General features: G+C 54.9%; 2 protein-coding genes across 11 annotated transcripts in view; both read right to left on the bottom strand.

Annotated features, from left to right (window-relative positions):
• Window positions 1-8,086, bottom strand: part of KRBOX5 (KRAB box domain containing 5) — a 93,648-nt gene extending 85,562 nt beyond the window's left edge. For 3 of the 10 annotated variants that reach the window (XR_010114439.1, XM_063612775.1, XM_063612774.1), the window contains exons 1-3: window positions 7,947-8,086; window positions 7,240-7,398; window positions 307-7,089 (exon numbers count right to left, since the gene is read on the bottom strand). Coding sequence is in view for 8 of the 10 variants with exons in the window: in XM_063612775.1 (XP_063468845.1) it covers window positions 307-594 (288 nt within the window). In the remaining 2 variants the exon portion in view is untranslated. Of the gene's footprint in view, window positions 1-306; window positions 7,090-7,239; window positions 7,399-7,525; window positions 7,649-7,946 lie in introns of those variants that run through there. The other 7 variants (XM_063612776.1, XM_063612772.1, XM_055297955.2 and 4 more) reach the window with 5 other exon arrangements.
• LOC129492735 (putative protein CLUHP3) lies at window positions 7,955-13,448 on the bottom strand. Its single transcript, XM_055297956.2, has 6 exons — window positions 13,272-13,448; window positions 10,652-10,863; window positions 9,639-9,797; window positions 8,563-8,633; window positions 8,190-8,319; window positions 7,955-8,092 (listed from the first exon to the last, which is right to left on the bottom strand). Exons 2-5 carry the CDS (start codon window positions 10,847-10,849, stop codon window positions 8,193-8,195), a joined length of 555 nt encoding a protein of 184 aa, XP_055153931.1. The 5' UTR covers window positions 10,850-10,863; window positions 13,272-13,448; the 3' UTR covers window positions 7,955-8,092; window positions 8,190-8,192.
• Window positions 13,449-14,155: the final 707 nt, after the last annotated feature.

Here is a 14,155-nt window from a genome sequence, read left to right as displayed (position 1 = left end):
ATTCGTTTTCTACAGCCATAGTGGAAGAGAGATTGTCCCTATTTCTTTTTCCCCAGCAGCACTCCAAAGCTAAGCCCTGGGATTTTGAAATCGCTGCTCCAGAGGACCCTAAACCACAAACCACCGCGATAGGCTTCCCATTTCACCAATCGCTGTTTACCCAAATAAACCCTTTAACGCTTTAAGGGTGACTCCCTTTAATTTGTAAGAGGAAAAAGGAGACTGGGACACCACGGGGCACAGTATCTTCCCACACACAAATCACACGCCGAGCCGGGGTTTCCCCTGAGACCCTCACGTTCTCACCGCACAATCTGGGGAGACGCGGGCTGTGGCGGCCCAGAAACAGCTCCGGCCAGGGCCGAGGTCGCCCTGCGGGGTCGAGACGGGACGGGACGCGCGGGGTACAGGCTGCCGGCCCGGCCGCCATCTTGCGACGGAGGGGACCAAGGGCCGAGTTGCGCCCGCGGGGACTCGGGGCCCAGACGCCGGAACTGACCTCGGGGAGGCCCGAGTGCCCCCAAAGCGGGTTCCCGCCGCTTTCGACCGCCCCTCTCCCTCTTCTGGCGACCCCCGACCTGGCACATTCACCATTTCCCAGCTTCCGGGATGTCCTGGCGTCTTAGCTACGGATCTCCCAGTGCCTGCAGGTCACAGAGCAACAGAGGCTCTGTCTATTCTCAGAACGCGAAGCCGCCTGGGCCTCCCAGATGGAGGGACTCCGGAGACCAGGTGAAGGGACCCGAGCTCTTACTGCAGCCAACAAAGGCCCCCGCCAAATCCCGGAAGCAGCCCCTGCTCTCCGGCTGCTCCCGATTGGACGATTTCCACTCCAACGCCACTGATTGGGTAAAGTTCCAGGCCCCGCCCCCTCATTCTCTGTTTTTTGAATGGGAGACAGGCTCATCGAGGTGGGGGGCCGCCTGCTGAGGGTATTACAGCTAATTTAAGGGGTGAGCTGGGACTTGAAATGCACTTGCTTTCCTGTACCTGGTTTTGCTTGTATAAGGCATCTTATTAGCTAATTAAGTATAAGAAGGAGGGCATTTGGACACCGTTAAAACAACTTTTTAACCGTTCTAACAACACAGGAAAGACCCTCATCCCATCCCTTAGCACCTCTCTCATCACACGGTACCCCACTGCTCAGGACATAACTGTGGGACTGCAGAGGAAACTGCTGGGGGTTTTGGGGAGCATGCAGGAGGCTTCAATGGCCAAGGTAATGGTGGCTTCCCTTGGGTGTCACTTAAAATCTTGGTGTCAGAGACATCTTTTTTCCAGTTGGCTCAGGGAAACTAACAGACATGAGAATTGTATTTTTTTTTTCTTTTCTGAATTTCCAAGAAATAAAGGACTATGCAAGCATCCCAAAAGGTATTCAATTATACATGAAGCTGACAGCCTCCCTGCTCTGGAGGGGGATGGCCTGGCAGCAGCCACCAGCTGCAGCGAGCTGAGATAGTGCCACTGCAGTGAGCCTTAAACTTGCCCTCTTGTAGACAGGCCACCTCCACACACCCACTTCTCACATCGCAGGCTCTATCCCTCTAGTCCATCAAGGTAGGCTGCCTTCTTCCCATGTCATTAGCTCTCCATAAGCATCTAGTTAGCTGTAAAACCTACCACAGGATGGCAAACGTCAGACCCTCCTCCACTCTCCCAGCACTGCATGCCTTCTGGGGAGTGCTGCCAATCGTACCTCAACTGAAGGGACAGAGGCAGGTGTCCAGTCAGATGTTCAGTGACCTACCAGGTCCAGCATGCCCAGGGCCTGACTCCACAGCCTAGCACCCCTCCCCCACCCGGCCTTCACTCCAGCCTTTTTTCTCCAATGACAGGGGATGTTCACCTGTGCCACAATCCCAAGAGTCTAGTGACTGGGCCAGGTAAATGCCAGCTGAGTGCCTGTGACTCCACCCTCTTACCTCCCACTCAGGTAACATTATAAGCATAACCTTGAGTTTGACCTAATTTATACATATTCCTCTCCTAGTAACCTGTCTGACAACAGCCCTTACAATCCAGAGACTGGGGCAGCAGGTTTCAAAACCTCACTTTATTCCAATGTGAAATGAAGACATGATGGTTTAAAAATGAGAAAAAGTTCCTGATAAGCTGTGGGGGTGCTTCACTTGCCAGCTCATGCCCATTCCCTCTGAAACAAGATGTCTCGTACCCATAAGCAGCTCTCTGCAAAGCACCACATAGAGGTCACAGCCAGACAGGCTCCCTCAGGCTCACAGGGTAGCAATCTCCCCCCTCAGTCCAGGCTCCCACAGCAGGCACAGACAGGTGCAGAGAGGAGCAGCCATGGCCTGTGGGGTCCCCTGCCACCCTCAGAGCTAGTCTCTGCAGAAGGTGCTGTGTGGCAAGCAGTAGGGCTCTACAGAGAGGTGACAACCCCTCCTGTGTCTGTAACCTTTCCCCAGGATCCATGATTCAACCCTGGTTCCCCAGGCCCTTTACCCACCCCACCCTCCTTGTGTCAGGCAGCTCAGGTTAAAATGGGGAGAATGATATATTCCAACTGTAGACCCCAGGGTTATGTCCATCTGGGGTACAGGGAGTAGGGACACCAGTCAGAGCCTGTGGCAGCGCCTCCTGCTGGGCCTGAGGACAGACAGGCCAGGGCTGGCCACAGCGACATCTGGGGGACCACCACTGACAAACCTGTCCCTCTCAGCCTGGAGCTATGGCCAGGCCAATCATGATTAATAAAACCACTGCAGCCTTCATCCTGCCACAAAACTAAAGTGCACCACAACCTCCAGCCCTGCCACAAAGCTCTGGCTCCCCATCTTTTTTTGCTTAAAACTTAAGACATTAAGCCAGGTTGGGCCTGGGAGTTGTGGCAGTAAAAGCAGTAGCTGTAACATCAACCATGTAAATGAGCTGAGGAATCCAACTGCACATCATCCACTCAGAACTGCCTCGGGGCAATGTACAGGCTGGGAGGGACAGATCAATACTCGTGGCCATGGATGCACTCCACACCCCTGCTGGAAGATGGGGAGGCTGAGGGGAATATGGGGAGCCCGAGGGGCCCCTCAGCTGGGAACTGAGGACCGTACACTCCATTCACAGGTCTTCAATTAGGCCTTTGCTTGTATATTCACTGAATCAGTGCAAAAGCAACTTTTAGGGGGGCATGCAGGCTGGGGTCCCAGGAGGATGGTGGGGGTGGAACATGGAAGAGGGGCTCACTTCCTCTATCTGCAAGCATGCCCCCTTCTCCTGGAGTCTGCATCACTAACATCAGGGCCGCTGACTGTCTGTCTCTCTCGATCCCTGCAAGCTCAAGGAAAAAGGATCCTTGGCAGCCACAGGGCTGGGAGCTCAGTTCCTCTGGCCCGGCTGGCTCAGGCTCAGTGGCCATAGGCTCCCCACCTCTAGCTCTGTGTTTTTGAGACACGGTCTCACTCTCTCACTCAGGCTGCAGTGCAGTGGGACAATCATGGCTCACTGCAGCCTGGACCTCTCAGGCTCAAGCGATCCTCCCCTGCTGAGTAGCTGGGACTACAGGTCGCGCCACCACACCAGGTTAATTTTTGCTTTTTGTAGATGGGGTTTCGTCATGTTTCCTAGGCTGGTCTCCAACTCTTGAGCTCAAGTGATCCACCCACCTCGACCTCCCAGAATGCCCTATCCCTGTTTTTCCGGACTCCTGGAGCTAGTGGCGCTGCAGCACCTCTGCTTTCAGATTCTCCTAGTCTTCTGGCTGAGTAGAAGGTGGGAGAGGAGGTAGGTGTCAGACTGGGCCCCCTCTAGCTTGGTTAAACTCCCACTTGGGACAGATCAGGCTCTGTGCCATATTCGGTGAGACGTGTGGAACAAGTACTTCCCTCCCCAGAGCAGAAAGATCCCTAACTGCTGACAGTCAGGATTCCATGAACTTGACTCGGCCTAGGGCCCGGCTGCCTCTCACCCTCTCACCTGGTTCCAATCGCTGCACTCTGTGGCCTCCCTGCCACCAGATCAGGTGTAGACAAGGGGTGTGGGACAGGGCTGCTGACACCCCTGGCTGACCAAACCCCTTTCCCACACTGAGGGGAGAAAAGGCAGGAGGTTAGGGGCTCCCGAAGGCAGCACTGCTTGTGACAGCACTGCGGGAGTCCTCAGGGCCTGCTCCTAAGGCACACTTTGCACTGGAACCAGAGGCAGCCGGGGAAAGAATAAAGCCACTCCTTAGGAACTGAAATGGAAGACCACCAAGATATATTGTTAAGTAAACAATAATAACCTTCATCCGTGGCATGCCACAATTCCAAAGAAAAGGGCGGGGGGGGGGGAGATCACATGGAGTATTTCTGGAAGGATTCACAAAGAACTTCTCATCACTGGCTACTTTTCAATTTTGAGCCATGTCAGCCTATTACATATCTTAAAAAAACTAAAGGCCAACTTCTAAGTAGGGAGCCATGGAGGGGCCTCAGCTGAGAAGAATGAAGACAGCGTTAATGATGACCTGGAGCTGCTCCAGACGCTGGCCATGCTGGGGGCTGTGAACTCAGGGGCTGTGGGGAGGATGAGCTGTGAGTGAGACTCACCCTACCCAGGCCAGGTGGGGGCCCAGCTCCTCCCAGCGATATACCTGGAGGGGCAGGATGCTCTCACTGCAGGCGACTGGTATCTCCCGTTGATGGTGCGCTGCTGGGCCACGGCCTGCTGGGCCAGGCACTTGAGGTTCTCAGAGCTTTCGTTCTCGTGGTTCTCACCCCAAAACAGGGGAGTGAACAGAGGCAGGAAAGGATTAGCTGACCACAACCCACAGGCGCAGTTCTGCCCGCCGGCCCTGTGACAGCCCACCTGGGCCTTATAGATGGTGTCAGATTCCTTCTCCTGCTGCAAGCCCAACCAGAACTCAGCTTTGCTCTCACAGACCCAAGCAACAAGGTGGTGGCTGCCAGATCTCCCCAGACAGGAATAAGACAGCCAGAGCATGGAGGTTGGGGAGAGGGGTCCACATTCAGACCAGGACTCTCAACAGAGACAGGAATGCCACTGGCTTCTGGAAAAGGGTTACTCGTGGTGTGGGAAATTTAACATGGCCAACTCCTAAGCACTAAAAACCAGCAGCACCAACACTCAGGGACTGTGACCTTCACAACCCACCCAGCGACTTCCAAATGCTCCTCAGAACAGCACAGCTCAGCTGGGTCACTGGTTTGACTGCTCACTGGCTTGCAACCAACACAAAGCTCCAGATTCTGCATCTGGGAGCCTGATGGCAGGTGGTTGGGGGATGGGAAAGGGGCTCTAGTGAGTGTGGCCAGAATGAGCTCTTCTTCACTGTCCAGAGCTTCTCCAACGATCCAGCCCCAGAACCACCCAGGGTGCCCATGCCCACAGCAGAGTGCAGCTGGCTGCAGCCTCAGCCTCACAGGGCTGCTCCTCAACTGTGCTCCATGAGGCGTCCACCAGCTCCTGGCACAGGCGACAGAACCTGTGCCTAGGGGTGCAGGGGAAGCTGGCATGGGAGCACTCCTCTGGCAGCTCCTTGTGGGGCACAGGCAGGAAGCTGAGGTCAGGGGCAGTGGGCTCAGCAGGTAGAGAACGTAGTGGCACCTGTCATTGCCAGTGAGGCCCTTGCCCTCAACCGAGAAGAGCTCCGCCTCATCTTCACAATGGCTGAGCATGCAGTTGCTCAGGGTCTTGAGCAGTTAACATGTGCTCCAGCAGATCCAGACAACACGGGGGCAACACTGCCATCTTGCAAAGTCAGTGGAGCCACAGATGACACTCTGCTCCTGGTCCCACTACAGGATGCCAGGGATGAGGACTTGGAACCTGACCCAGTAGCCGCAGTCATCCACCTCTGCTGTGTTCAGCATGTACAGACCCTCCATGTCCAATGCATTGTGCGACTGCTCACCATTCAGGTCACTGGTGAATGCTATGGAGGCTGCCACATCCCCGGCAAAGTCCTTGTAGTGGCCACTAACAAAGCCCAGGCTGAAGATGATGCAGCTCCATGTGAACATCTGCAGCTTGGTCTCCTCTCTGGGGCTGATGGCCATGACGATGCCTCCCTGACTACCATGATGCCCCATGTGGCTGCCACTCTGAAGTTGCTGTGTACCTGGGAGGGACCAAGGCTGGAAGGGTGATAGGCCACGCCCCAAAAGCCTCAGGCTACATCCACCTGGCCCAGCTCACCAAGATGGGGGAGGCAACCAGGCCTGCCTTGGGAGCCAGAGACCCTTGCCTCAGTTTCCTTCTATTTACAGAAGGGCAAGAAAATCATTTCTACAAAAAACTAAACACTTATGCTTAAGGAGGCGCAGAGTTTGGTGGCTACCAAGGAGTATGAGGGCTGGGGCAGGTTTGGGATCCACCAGTTATGTGCCAGGCAAACCTGGACAGGTAACTTCAGACCCAGTTTCTTGTCTATACAACGATGATGACGGAAAGTACTGACATTTACAAGAGGTCCAAAAGATTATAGGAAATAATGCTTATAAAGCACTTGGAATCTTCCTGGTGAAGTTAGTACCCAAGAAATTGTGGCTGTTACTTCTTGCATGTTTGCAGTAAGTTTAGGAGAGATTTTTTTTAAAACAATTATTTTTTCCTCATTTCTCTTAGTAACCGCACTAATGGCTTTTAAGCCCCAGCAAGCTGCAAGCGCTATGTCAATGAGCCCCGCCCTAGAAGGGCCACGGTTGGGCACCATGTGCTCAGGGGAGGGCCCCATGGCAGTCAGTGGAGGGTGGGAAGCTGGATGTCCCTGGCCACTCAGCCCAGACAGCAGGGAGGACCTTCTCCTCTCAAGGACTCAAAGTCTCAGAGGCCAGAAAAAGGTGCTGGGATGGTCTCGCAGGAAGCAGAAGGCTAGAAGGCCTTGCAGGGCAAATCGGGCCTTCAGGGCACCTGACAGGGCTAGGACTGCCGGCTTCCATCACTTCCCTCCTATGCACAAGAAAACCTTCCAGCAGAAGCCAGGTGGGCCTGAGGCTGTAAGGCTGTCACTCACTCACCAGGGGCTTCGGGTACCTTGAACATGGCTTTTTCTTGAAGCAGCTGCTCAGGTTGGTTCTTGTTGGGCAGGTCCCTCATCATCTGCAACTCCTCGTTCCAGTACTGGGGCTGCAGAGGGACCAGGGAGGGAGACATGGTCTCAGCCTGTGCACTGCAACCTGCTCTGGGAAGTCCCTTCTCCTCTCTCCCCACAGACAGCCCCAGACTCCCCAATGAACAGACCCGTGGCAAGCCTCAGGGAAGTGCGCAGAACCCCACCTGGCACCCAGGAATGAAGGGGGTTCCCAGTGAGGACCAGGCGAGGTCACAGTCCCCTATGCAGGAATGTCTCCTCACAGCCCAGCCTCGAGGTGCAGGCGCCTTTCCACACATGCAGTCCACAGTGTGCTCCGTCACAGGGGCCATCCAGCTGCACACCTGGAATGAGGTGGCCCCCTCTCGAATGGGTGGTACTGGACCCCATGGCAAGCAGGGGAAAGGCAGAAGGGGCTTCCCACCAATCTCAGGACCCTGCCACAGGCTCCTTCTTCATCGAGGCCCTCACCTGCTCTGGGTTCTCTTGGCCCTGAGATGCTGTCCTGAAAGGCGAGTCAGAAGCACATGGGCACCACTCCCAGGGCTGCTCTTGCCAGAGCTGGCTCATAGCTCCCTAGAGGGAGACTTGGGCACTGGGGGCCTGGGGACAATTTCCTTGGGCAGAAGCACTGAGTTTGGGCTAGCCAAATCATCCCAGACCCCCGTGTGACATGAGCCAGGGAAGGAGCAGATGGGGCAAAGGCGCTCCCCTTCCCCTGACGCAGGGCACAATGTTCTGTAAAAGGCAGTCAGATCTGGCAGAGCAGACCCCCTGGGAATGGCTTAGGAGGCGGGGGCTGGTGGGCTTGGGGCTGAAGTGACAGGCTGGGGACCTACAAGGAGAAGGTGGTCCCTCAGTGGGTGGCCCTGGTAGGCTGGCAGGGACTCACCGGTTATGGTAAAAGCCCAGTGTGGATGTGGTGATGCTGCCTCGCTGGTCCTTGGCTGTGATCACAAACAGGTACACGAGGTCCCTGTGCATCTCGCAGTTCCCAGGGGACAGGTACCAGCCGCTCATGGCAAGCACTTTCAGGGGCTGCAGGAATAGCCAAGCATGAATGGGCCAGGCCTCCTGGTGTGTGGCCCTCCACCCACCCGGGGACCCTCTTCCTTGCTCCTCCCTGGAGTCCCACCTTTTAGCCACCGTTCTGGGGCTGCAGGGGACACGGTGGCTGTTCCAGGTTCCCTAGCAGGATGTACTTGGGTGGTGTGCAGTTGGTGGGGTCCATCTCCAAGCCTTTCTGCTCCTGCCATCTGTGGGACCTGAGGCTGGTGGTCAGCACACGGGCACCCAGGGCCAGCTGCTTCTAACTGTGGCCCTGGTCTAGGTTCCTCAGGCCCAGGCCCCTCCACGTAGAAAGGCCTGGCCTTGAGCCCCCTTTGTCAGCCTCTGGCCTCCTTGCTCCCTGCCCCTCTGCCCCCTACCCAATCTCTGGCCCCAGTGCCTCTGCACCTCCCAGGCCACTGTCAGTGAAGATGCTCAGGAAGGACAAGGAGCTGCATCACCTGGGTCCAGGCTCCTGAGCAGTCTCAGATGTGGCACTCGTCACTGTGGGCCTTGTGCACTGTGCAGGGCTCTGTCAGGAACAGGAGAGAGGCAGGTGTTACCAGGTCCCTGCACCCTGGAACAATCCACCCAGCTTAGAAAATAGCTGGCAAGGAAACTTCATGGATAATTTTAATTTTCAACTTTAGGCTTCCATTTTCAAATTCCACTATGGACACATAAGCTAGAGTTTGGTTTCAATACACACGTGTGTGCGCATGCACCTACACACACACACACACACACACACACACACCCTGGCTTGCTGAGGGCAAGAATCCTTGATTGCAAAGAACCTCCTGCCAGTTGCTTCTGAAGCACACACAGGCTTTGGGGAGCCCACAAGGCTTCCTGCATTTTGTGTGCTAGTGTCTCGGGTGGGCAGGGCCTTCGGTGCTGCGGGCCCTCTGCAGCCTCGCCCTGCTCTCCCGGGGCAGCCTTCATGCAGGGGTGGCCTGAGAACTTTCTAGGGCTGCCAAATTCAACGTCCCCATTGAGTTTCATGGGATTTTAATGGTCATTGTTTTGGGGGAGGGGAGAGGTTGTGATGAACTGTGGGCCCCCTTGAGCTACAGACCTTTTCCACAATTGCTGTTAATAAGTAGTCAGGCCCTGGGAACCTGAGTGCTTCACCCAGGGAACTTGAGTCTATGGAAGCTTTTATCTGACAACCAAGCCGGATTCACCACACCAGATGATGGTGCTGCTTGGAGCCGACTTCCCCACTCAAGGACTGTGAAACTTTATTTAGTTTCTTTAGGAAACTAAGCATGCATCTCTTCATAATTTAATAGGGCTGATTCCAAGCCCTAGCTTCATACTGCCTGACTTCTTTTCAGAATTTCAACTGTTTTTTCACCCCTGGGCCATGAAGTTAGAGAGTGCAGGTATGATGCCCTGAAAAGCAGACCTGTGCTCCAATCCCACCTCTACATGCTCGTCTGCGACACAGAGGCCCCAGCTGGGGCAGTGAAGTGTTGCCTGGCCCTGCTTACAGGGGCCCTCCCTGGGCAGGCAACCCAACTTCTGGACCAACCTTCCACCACGTGGAGCAGCAAACCTGCCTGCAGCCCTGCCATGCTGCGCAGCTCTGAGATGTGGTCCAGCGTGCTGCCACCCAGGTGCAGTGAGAAGTGATGTGGCGACATGGGTATTCATGGTCCATGAACACCTGGTGGATCTCCAGCACCGTCTCCTGCAGGGACACCGGCCAGGGAGAAGGCCCAGACCACCCTAGTGAGAGGCCACAAGGTAGGGAGCAAGGACATACCCCTTTCCCCAGCCCAGAACACCTGGGTCCTGAGAATAAATGTTTCAAATACTCAGTTTCCCACTTTTGGGCTTTTACATTCCAGGCCCTGTCCATACACAGCATGCCCATCGGCACCTGTGTGCCTAAATGCAGGACAGAGCCTGGCCCCAATGACTCTTCCTGCAGCCTAAGAGCAACCCCCGAGCAGAGGAGAGGGAGATGGAAGAAAGGGGGAGGGGGAACGGCAGGCTTGCTCTTGCCCTTGCCTAGTGCCAAGGGCTGAGTGCCCCAGGGCAAATGGCCTTTTCCTTCCTGAAGGGGTGCTCCAGGGCCCAAGCCTGTGAGCAGAGAGGACATGAGAGGGCCTTGCCCGGCTCCCCACCAAGTTACCAGCCTGCAAGTCCTCTGGGTTGGTTCTGTCCTTGGAGAACACCTAATACCACCCCCCAGGCCCCGGTGACAGATGGTAAGGTCATGGCCCAGAGAGAGGTGACTTGCCTGAGGGCACAGAGCAAGAGGCTGGGGCGTCCTGGGACCTGACACTACCCACCCGCTACCACTCCTCTCCCTGAACAGGGCTGGCAGGCCCAAATGGTAGCTGTCCTCTAGCAATAAGGCAGTAACTGAACCCGGACTCCAATCCCACATTAGCAGAGTGACCTCAGGCAGGGCCCAGGGCCCTCCATTTCCTGCCTACAGCACGGGGCCAGGAGGAGCCAGGGCAAGGTTGGGTTTTCCAGCCTCATCCTCCCTAGCAGGCTCAAGCCCTGGTCCCCAGCTCCCCTCCTCTGTCATACCTGCAGGGTAAAGGGTTCACTCTTGGGGCCAGGATCTCCACAGAACAGCCTAAATCCTGAATGGTGACTTCTATTCGGTGGTGTCATCTCCTGGCTTGGCCTCATCCAGCCCATGTTCCCAGGATGGCTCAGCCTCCTCCTTCCTCCTTCAGGCTCCTCCTTCTTCAGGCTCTCCAGGCAGTTCCCACTCAAGAACATGAGTGATGGTGGCTCTGGGGGTGACAAGAAAGGCACTGAGTTGGATGGGCATTGCCGGTGAGGGAGGACTGTCCACCTCACCCCACATGGGTGGGCACAAGTCGTATGGAATGGTGTCTGCATGCCCTCCCGAGCCTCGGCTCCACAGTCCCAGCTCACCCTCGGCGAGCCTGCAGGCCGCCGCCTTCTCCCTTTCACATCCTGTGCCTTCATCCTCGACTGCTCCTTGGCCCACCACAGTCTGGCTTCCACCTGAGCTCGCTGTCCAAACCACTCTCCCCACATCACCAAGGCCACCCTCAGGGCCAAGCCCCAGGGGCTTCTCCAGCCCAGGTGCATCCGCCCACTCAGCAGCACCCAGGCCACCACTCATTTCCTCTCCTCCTCCCTGACCAATGCCACACCCTCGTCCCTCCCTCTCCAGCTCCATCCTCTTCCTCCAGTCCTGAGCTGGGAGTGTTGGGCCCCCCCGGCCTCTCCTCATTCTCACCTCACCCTCTCCCATGGCTTCAAAGGTGTTCCCATTTCCCAGCTCTCATAGCCAATCCTGGCCTCAATCAGACCTTTCAGACCAAGGAGACAGCTGTTTCCTGGGCATCAACATGTGGCTCTCCCTTCAGTATCATGGAAGACCCATCCTGCAGGGATGAAATTCATCTTCCTCCACAAACTGGTCTCTGCTGTGTGAAGGCCCCCCACCACTTATCTAGTCACCCAACCTCAATCTCCCATCTCCTATTTCAAGAATGCCCCTTGGAACCCTTCTAAGAAGCACACTGCTCACAAAACCAAGCTGCTTTTTTTTTTCTTGAGACGGAGTCTTGCTCTGTTGCCTAGGCTGCAGTGTGGTGGCGTGATCTCGGCTCACTGAAACCTCCGCCTCCTGGGTTCAAGAGAGTCTCCTGTCTCAGCCTCCCAAGTAGGTGGGATAGGCGTGCACCACCACACCCAGCTAATTTTTGTATTTTTAGTAGAGACGGGGCCATGTTGGCCAGGCTGGTCCTAAGCTCAGGTGATCCGCCTGCCTCAGCCTCCCAAAGTGCTGGGATCACAGGCGTGAGCCACCACACCCAGCCAAAATCAAGCTGCTTGAGCCAGTGCTCTCAGGCGCCAGCCCAAAGGCAACCCCAGCTCCTGCTGGCTCCTCCACTTAGGTCTACATTCCCCAAACCACAGAGGACTGAGAATACCTGAAACCTGCCCTCCCACCTCTCTGCTTTTCCATGCTGCCCCTGACATCTCAGTCTGTTGGGCAAACACTGACTCATCCTTCAAGACCTAGGTGAAAGTGTCTACAGGTAGACTATTGCTGCCCACTTGCCACCCATCCTCCTTCCCAGAGATCAGTGAATGAAGGATGTGGAGCCCCAGAAGGAGGGAACTATGTCTTCTGATCTGTCCACAGCCTTGACCTCCAAAGTTTAGATGTGGATGGAGTAGAATAAAGGCAAACTTCTTTGTTTTGCAATTTGGCCTTGGCCCTAATGGTCAGGCTGCATCTGCTTGAAATCTACCATAAAGAGCAAATAGTTGATAACGTTGTGAATTGCAGAGGGGAAGCTGGCAGTTGAGAATCAGGGGAAGGAAGTGAAAATTTAGAATTTTACTGAAAGCCTTAGAAGAATTAGGTTGGGGGAAGAAGGTGGTGGATTTGAGACCCTGCTTGCCATACATTTGCAAAATGCAGGGAAAATCAGTCCCCCTGTGGGGTGTTAAAATAATTAAATGGGAGGCAATTAGGCTGAAGTGGCTGTAGTGCCCTGGGTTTCTACCTAAGAAAACCAAAACGTAACTCATGCATTTCTTAGAAATAACTTAAAAGAAAACAAAACGGTCTTAACCAACCACAAACCACAAATTAACCTTTGATTACATAATCAGGGAATTTCTGCCTGGACAGTTCAAATAAGGGGACTACATAACTGTAGCCAATCAATTACTGAATTGGCTTTGTTTCCTCATGCACCTTATTAAACCCTTTCCTTCAAGCCCCTCCGGTGGACCCCAAACCACAATCCATGGTTGTGGCTTCCTGATTCATGGGTCGTTATTTGCTCAGATAAAATCTTTAACGTTTTAACCAAACCTCAGTTTAATTTTTAACGAAAGAAAGAAAGGACTGCAGACCCCACGAACCACAGCTCCTCCCACGCCCGAACCCCGAGCCGGGGTTCTCCCGTAAGGCCCCTCCCGTCATTACCGCAAAAGGCGGGGAGACACGGGGCTGCGGGCGCGAAACTGCCCAGAGAGGGCTCAGGGCAAGGCCAAGGTCGTCGCGCAGGGACGGGACGAGGCGCCCGAGGTCCCAGCTGCACCGTGCGACCGGGGAGACTCCGGGCCCCGACCCCGGAGCCGCCAGGGGGAGGCCCGGTTCCCAGCCGACCCCTGCCGCGTCTCGGGAAGCTCAGCCCCGCAGACTCACCATCTCGCGGCTTCAGGAGCGTCCCAGTATCCTATCTAGGGACCGTCCAGTACCTGCAGGTAACACGGCAAAGGAGGCTGCGGAATGAAGGAGAAAGAGCAGGGTACACAGATCAAGCAGGGAAGCGCACCTGGGAGAGGAAAAGGCCAGCCTAGAACACAGGAAGTGCGCCCCCTTTCTCGGCTGCGGGCCTGATTGGACAGGGTCGACAACAGCGCCGCTGAATGGATAGGGCTCCAGGTCCCGCCCCCTTACCCCCCGAGTGGCAGGAGATGCGATCACAGGTGTGGCTGAATGAGGCCTGAATGAATGATTGTCTGCAGCCCTTTTCAGGCAGGGCTGACTCCCTGTGCTGGGACCTGGGGCTGCCCCGGACACTGGTATTTAACTTTGCTCATAAGATTATATCAATTTATGAGTAATATAGGTAATATCTAAAATTGAAAATTATATAATAACGATTCTTTTAAAATTTCAGATTTCATAACCTTCATGGCCTCTGGTCCCTTGAGGAGGCAGCATGAGATTTGAAAATGGAGGGAGTCCTCTAAGTCAGAAATGTCCCTAGGAATAAAATTGAGCCGCATGTGTCATTTACAGTAGTCTAGTGGCATCATGAAAGGAAAACAGGTAAAATTGATGGTAATACCTTAACCCTATATATCCAAAATATTATCACTCAAATATGTGAGCAATATGAAATTATTAATGTAGACCACCAGAGAATGCTTCTAAAGTTTGGGGTACTAAATCTTGTAAAGTCACTCTGTATTTAAACTTCTAGCACATCTCAGTTCCAACCAGCTCTATCCAAAGAGCTCAGCAGCCCCACGTGGGCAGTGGCTTCCGCATTGAAGAGCAGATCTAAGGGCACTTGCCCGTCT

The sequence above is a fragment of the Symphalangus syndactylus genome, chromosome 11 (genome assembly GCF_028878055.3).
Source record: "Symphalangus syndactylus isolate Jambi chromosome 11, NHGRI_mSymSyn1-v2.1_pri, whole genome shotgun sequence".
Lineage (NCBI taxonomy): Eukaryota > Metazoa > Chordata > Mammalia > Primates > Hylobatidae > Symphalangus > Symphalangus syndactylus.
This window is presented reverse-complemented; position numbering and strand designations above follow the sequence as displayed.

What these genes read in the sequence shown, in the direction of transcription:
- LOC129492735 (XM_055297956.2), bottom strand. Translation starts at nt 10,849, where the DNA reads ATGTTCTTGAGTGGGAACTGCCTGGAGAGCCTGAAGAAGGAGGAGCCT. An exon ending in GCTGCTCCACGTGGTGGAAG is followed by an intron (nt 8,634 to 9,638) that starts GTTGGTCCAGAA and finishes TGTTCCTGACAG; the next exon opens with AGCCCTGCACAGTGCACAAG. An exon ending in GCTCAGGAGCCTGGACCCAG is followed by an intron (nt 8,320 to 8,562) that starts GTGATGCAGCTC and finishes CACCAGCCTCAG; the next exon opens with GTCCCACAGATGGCAGGAGC.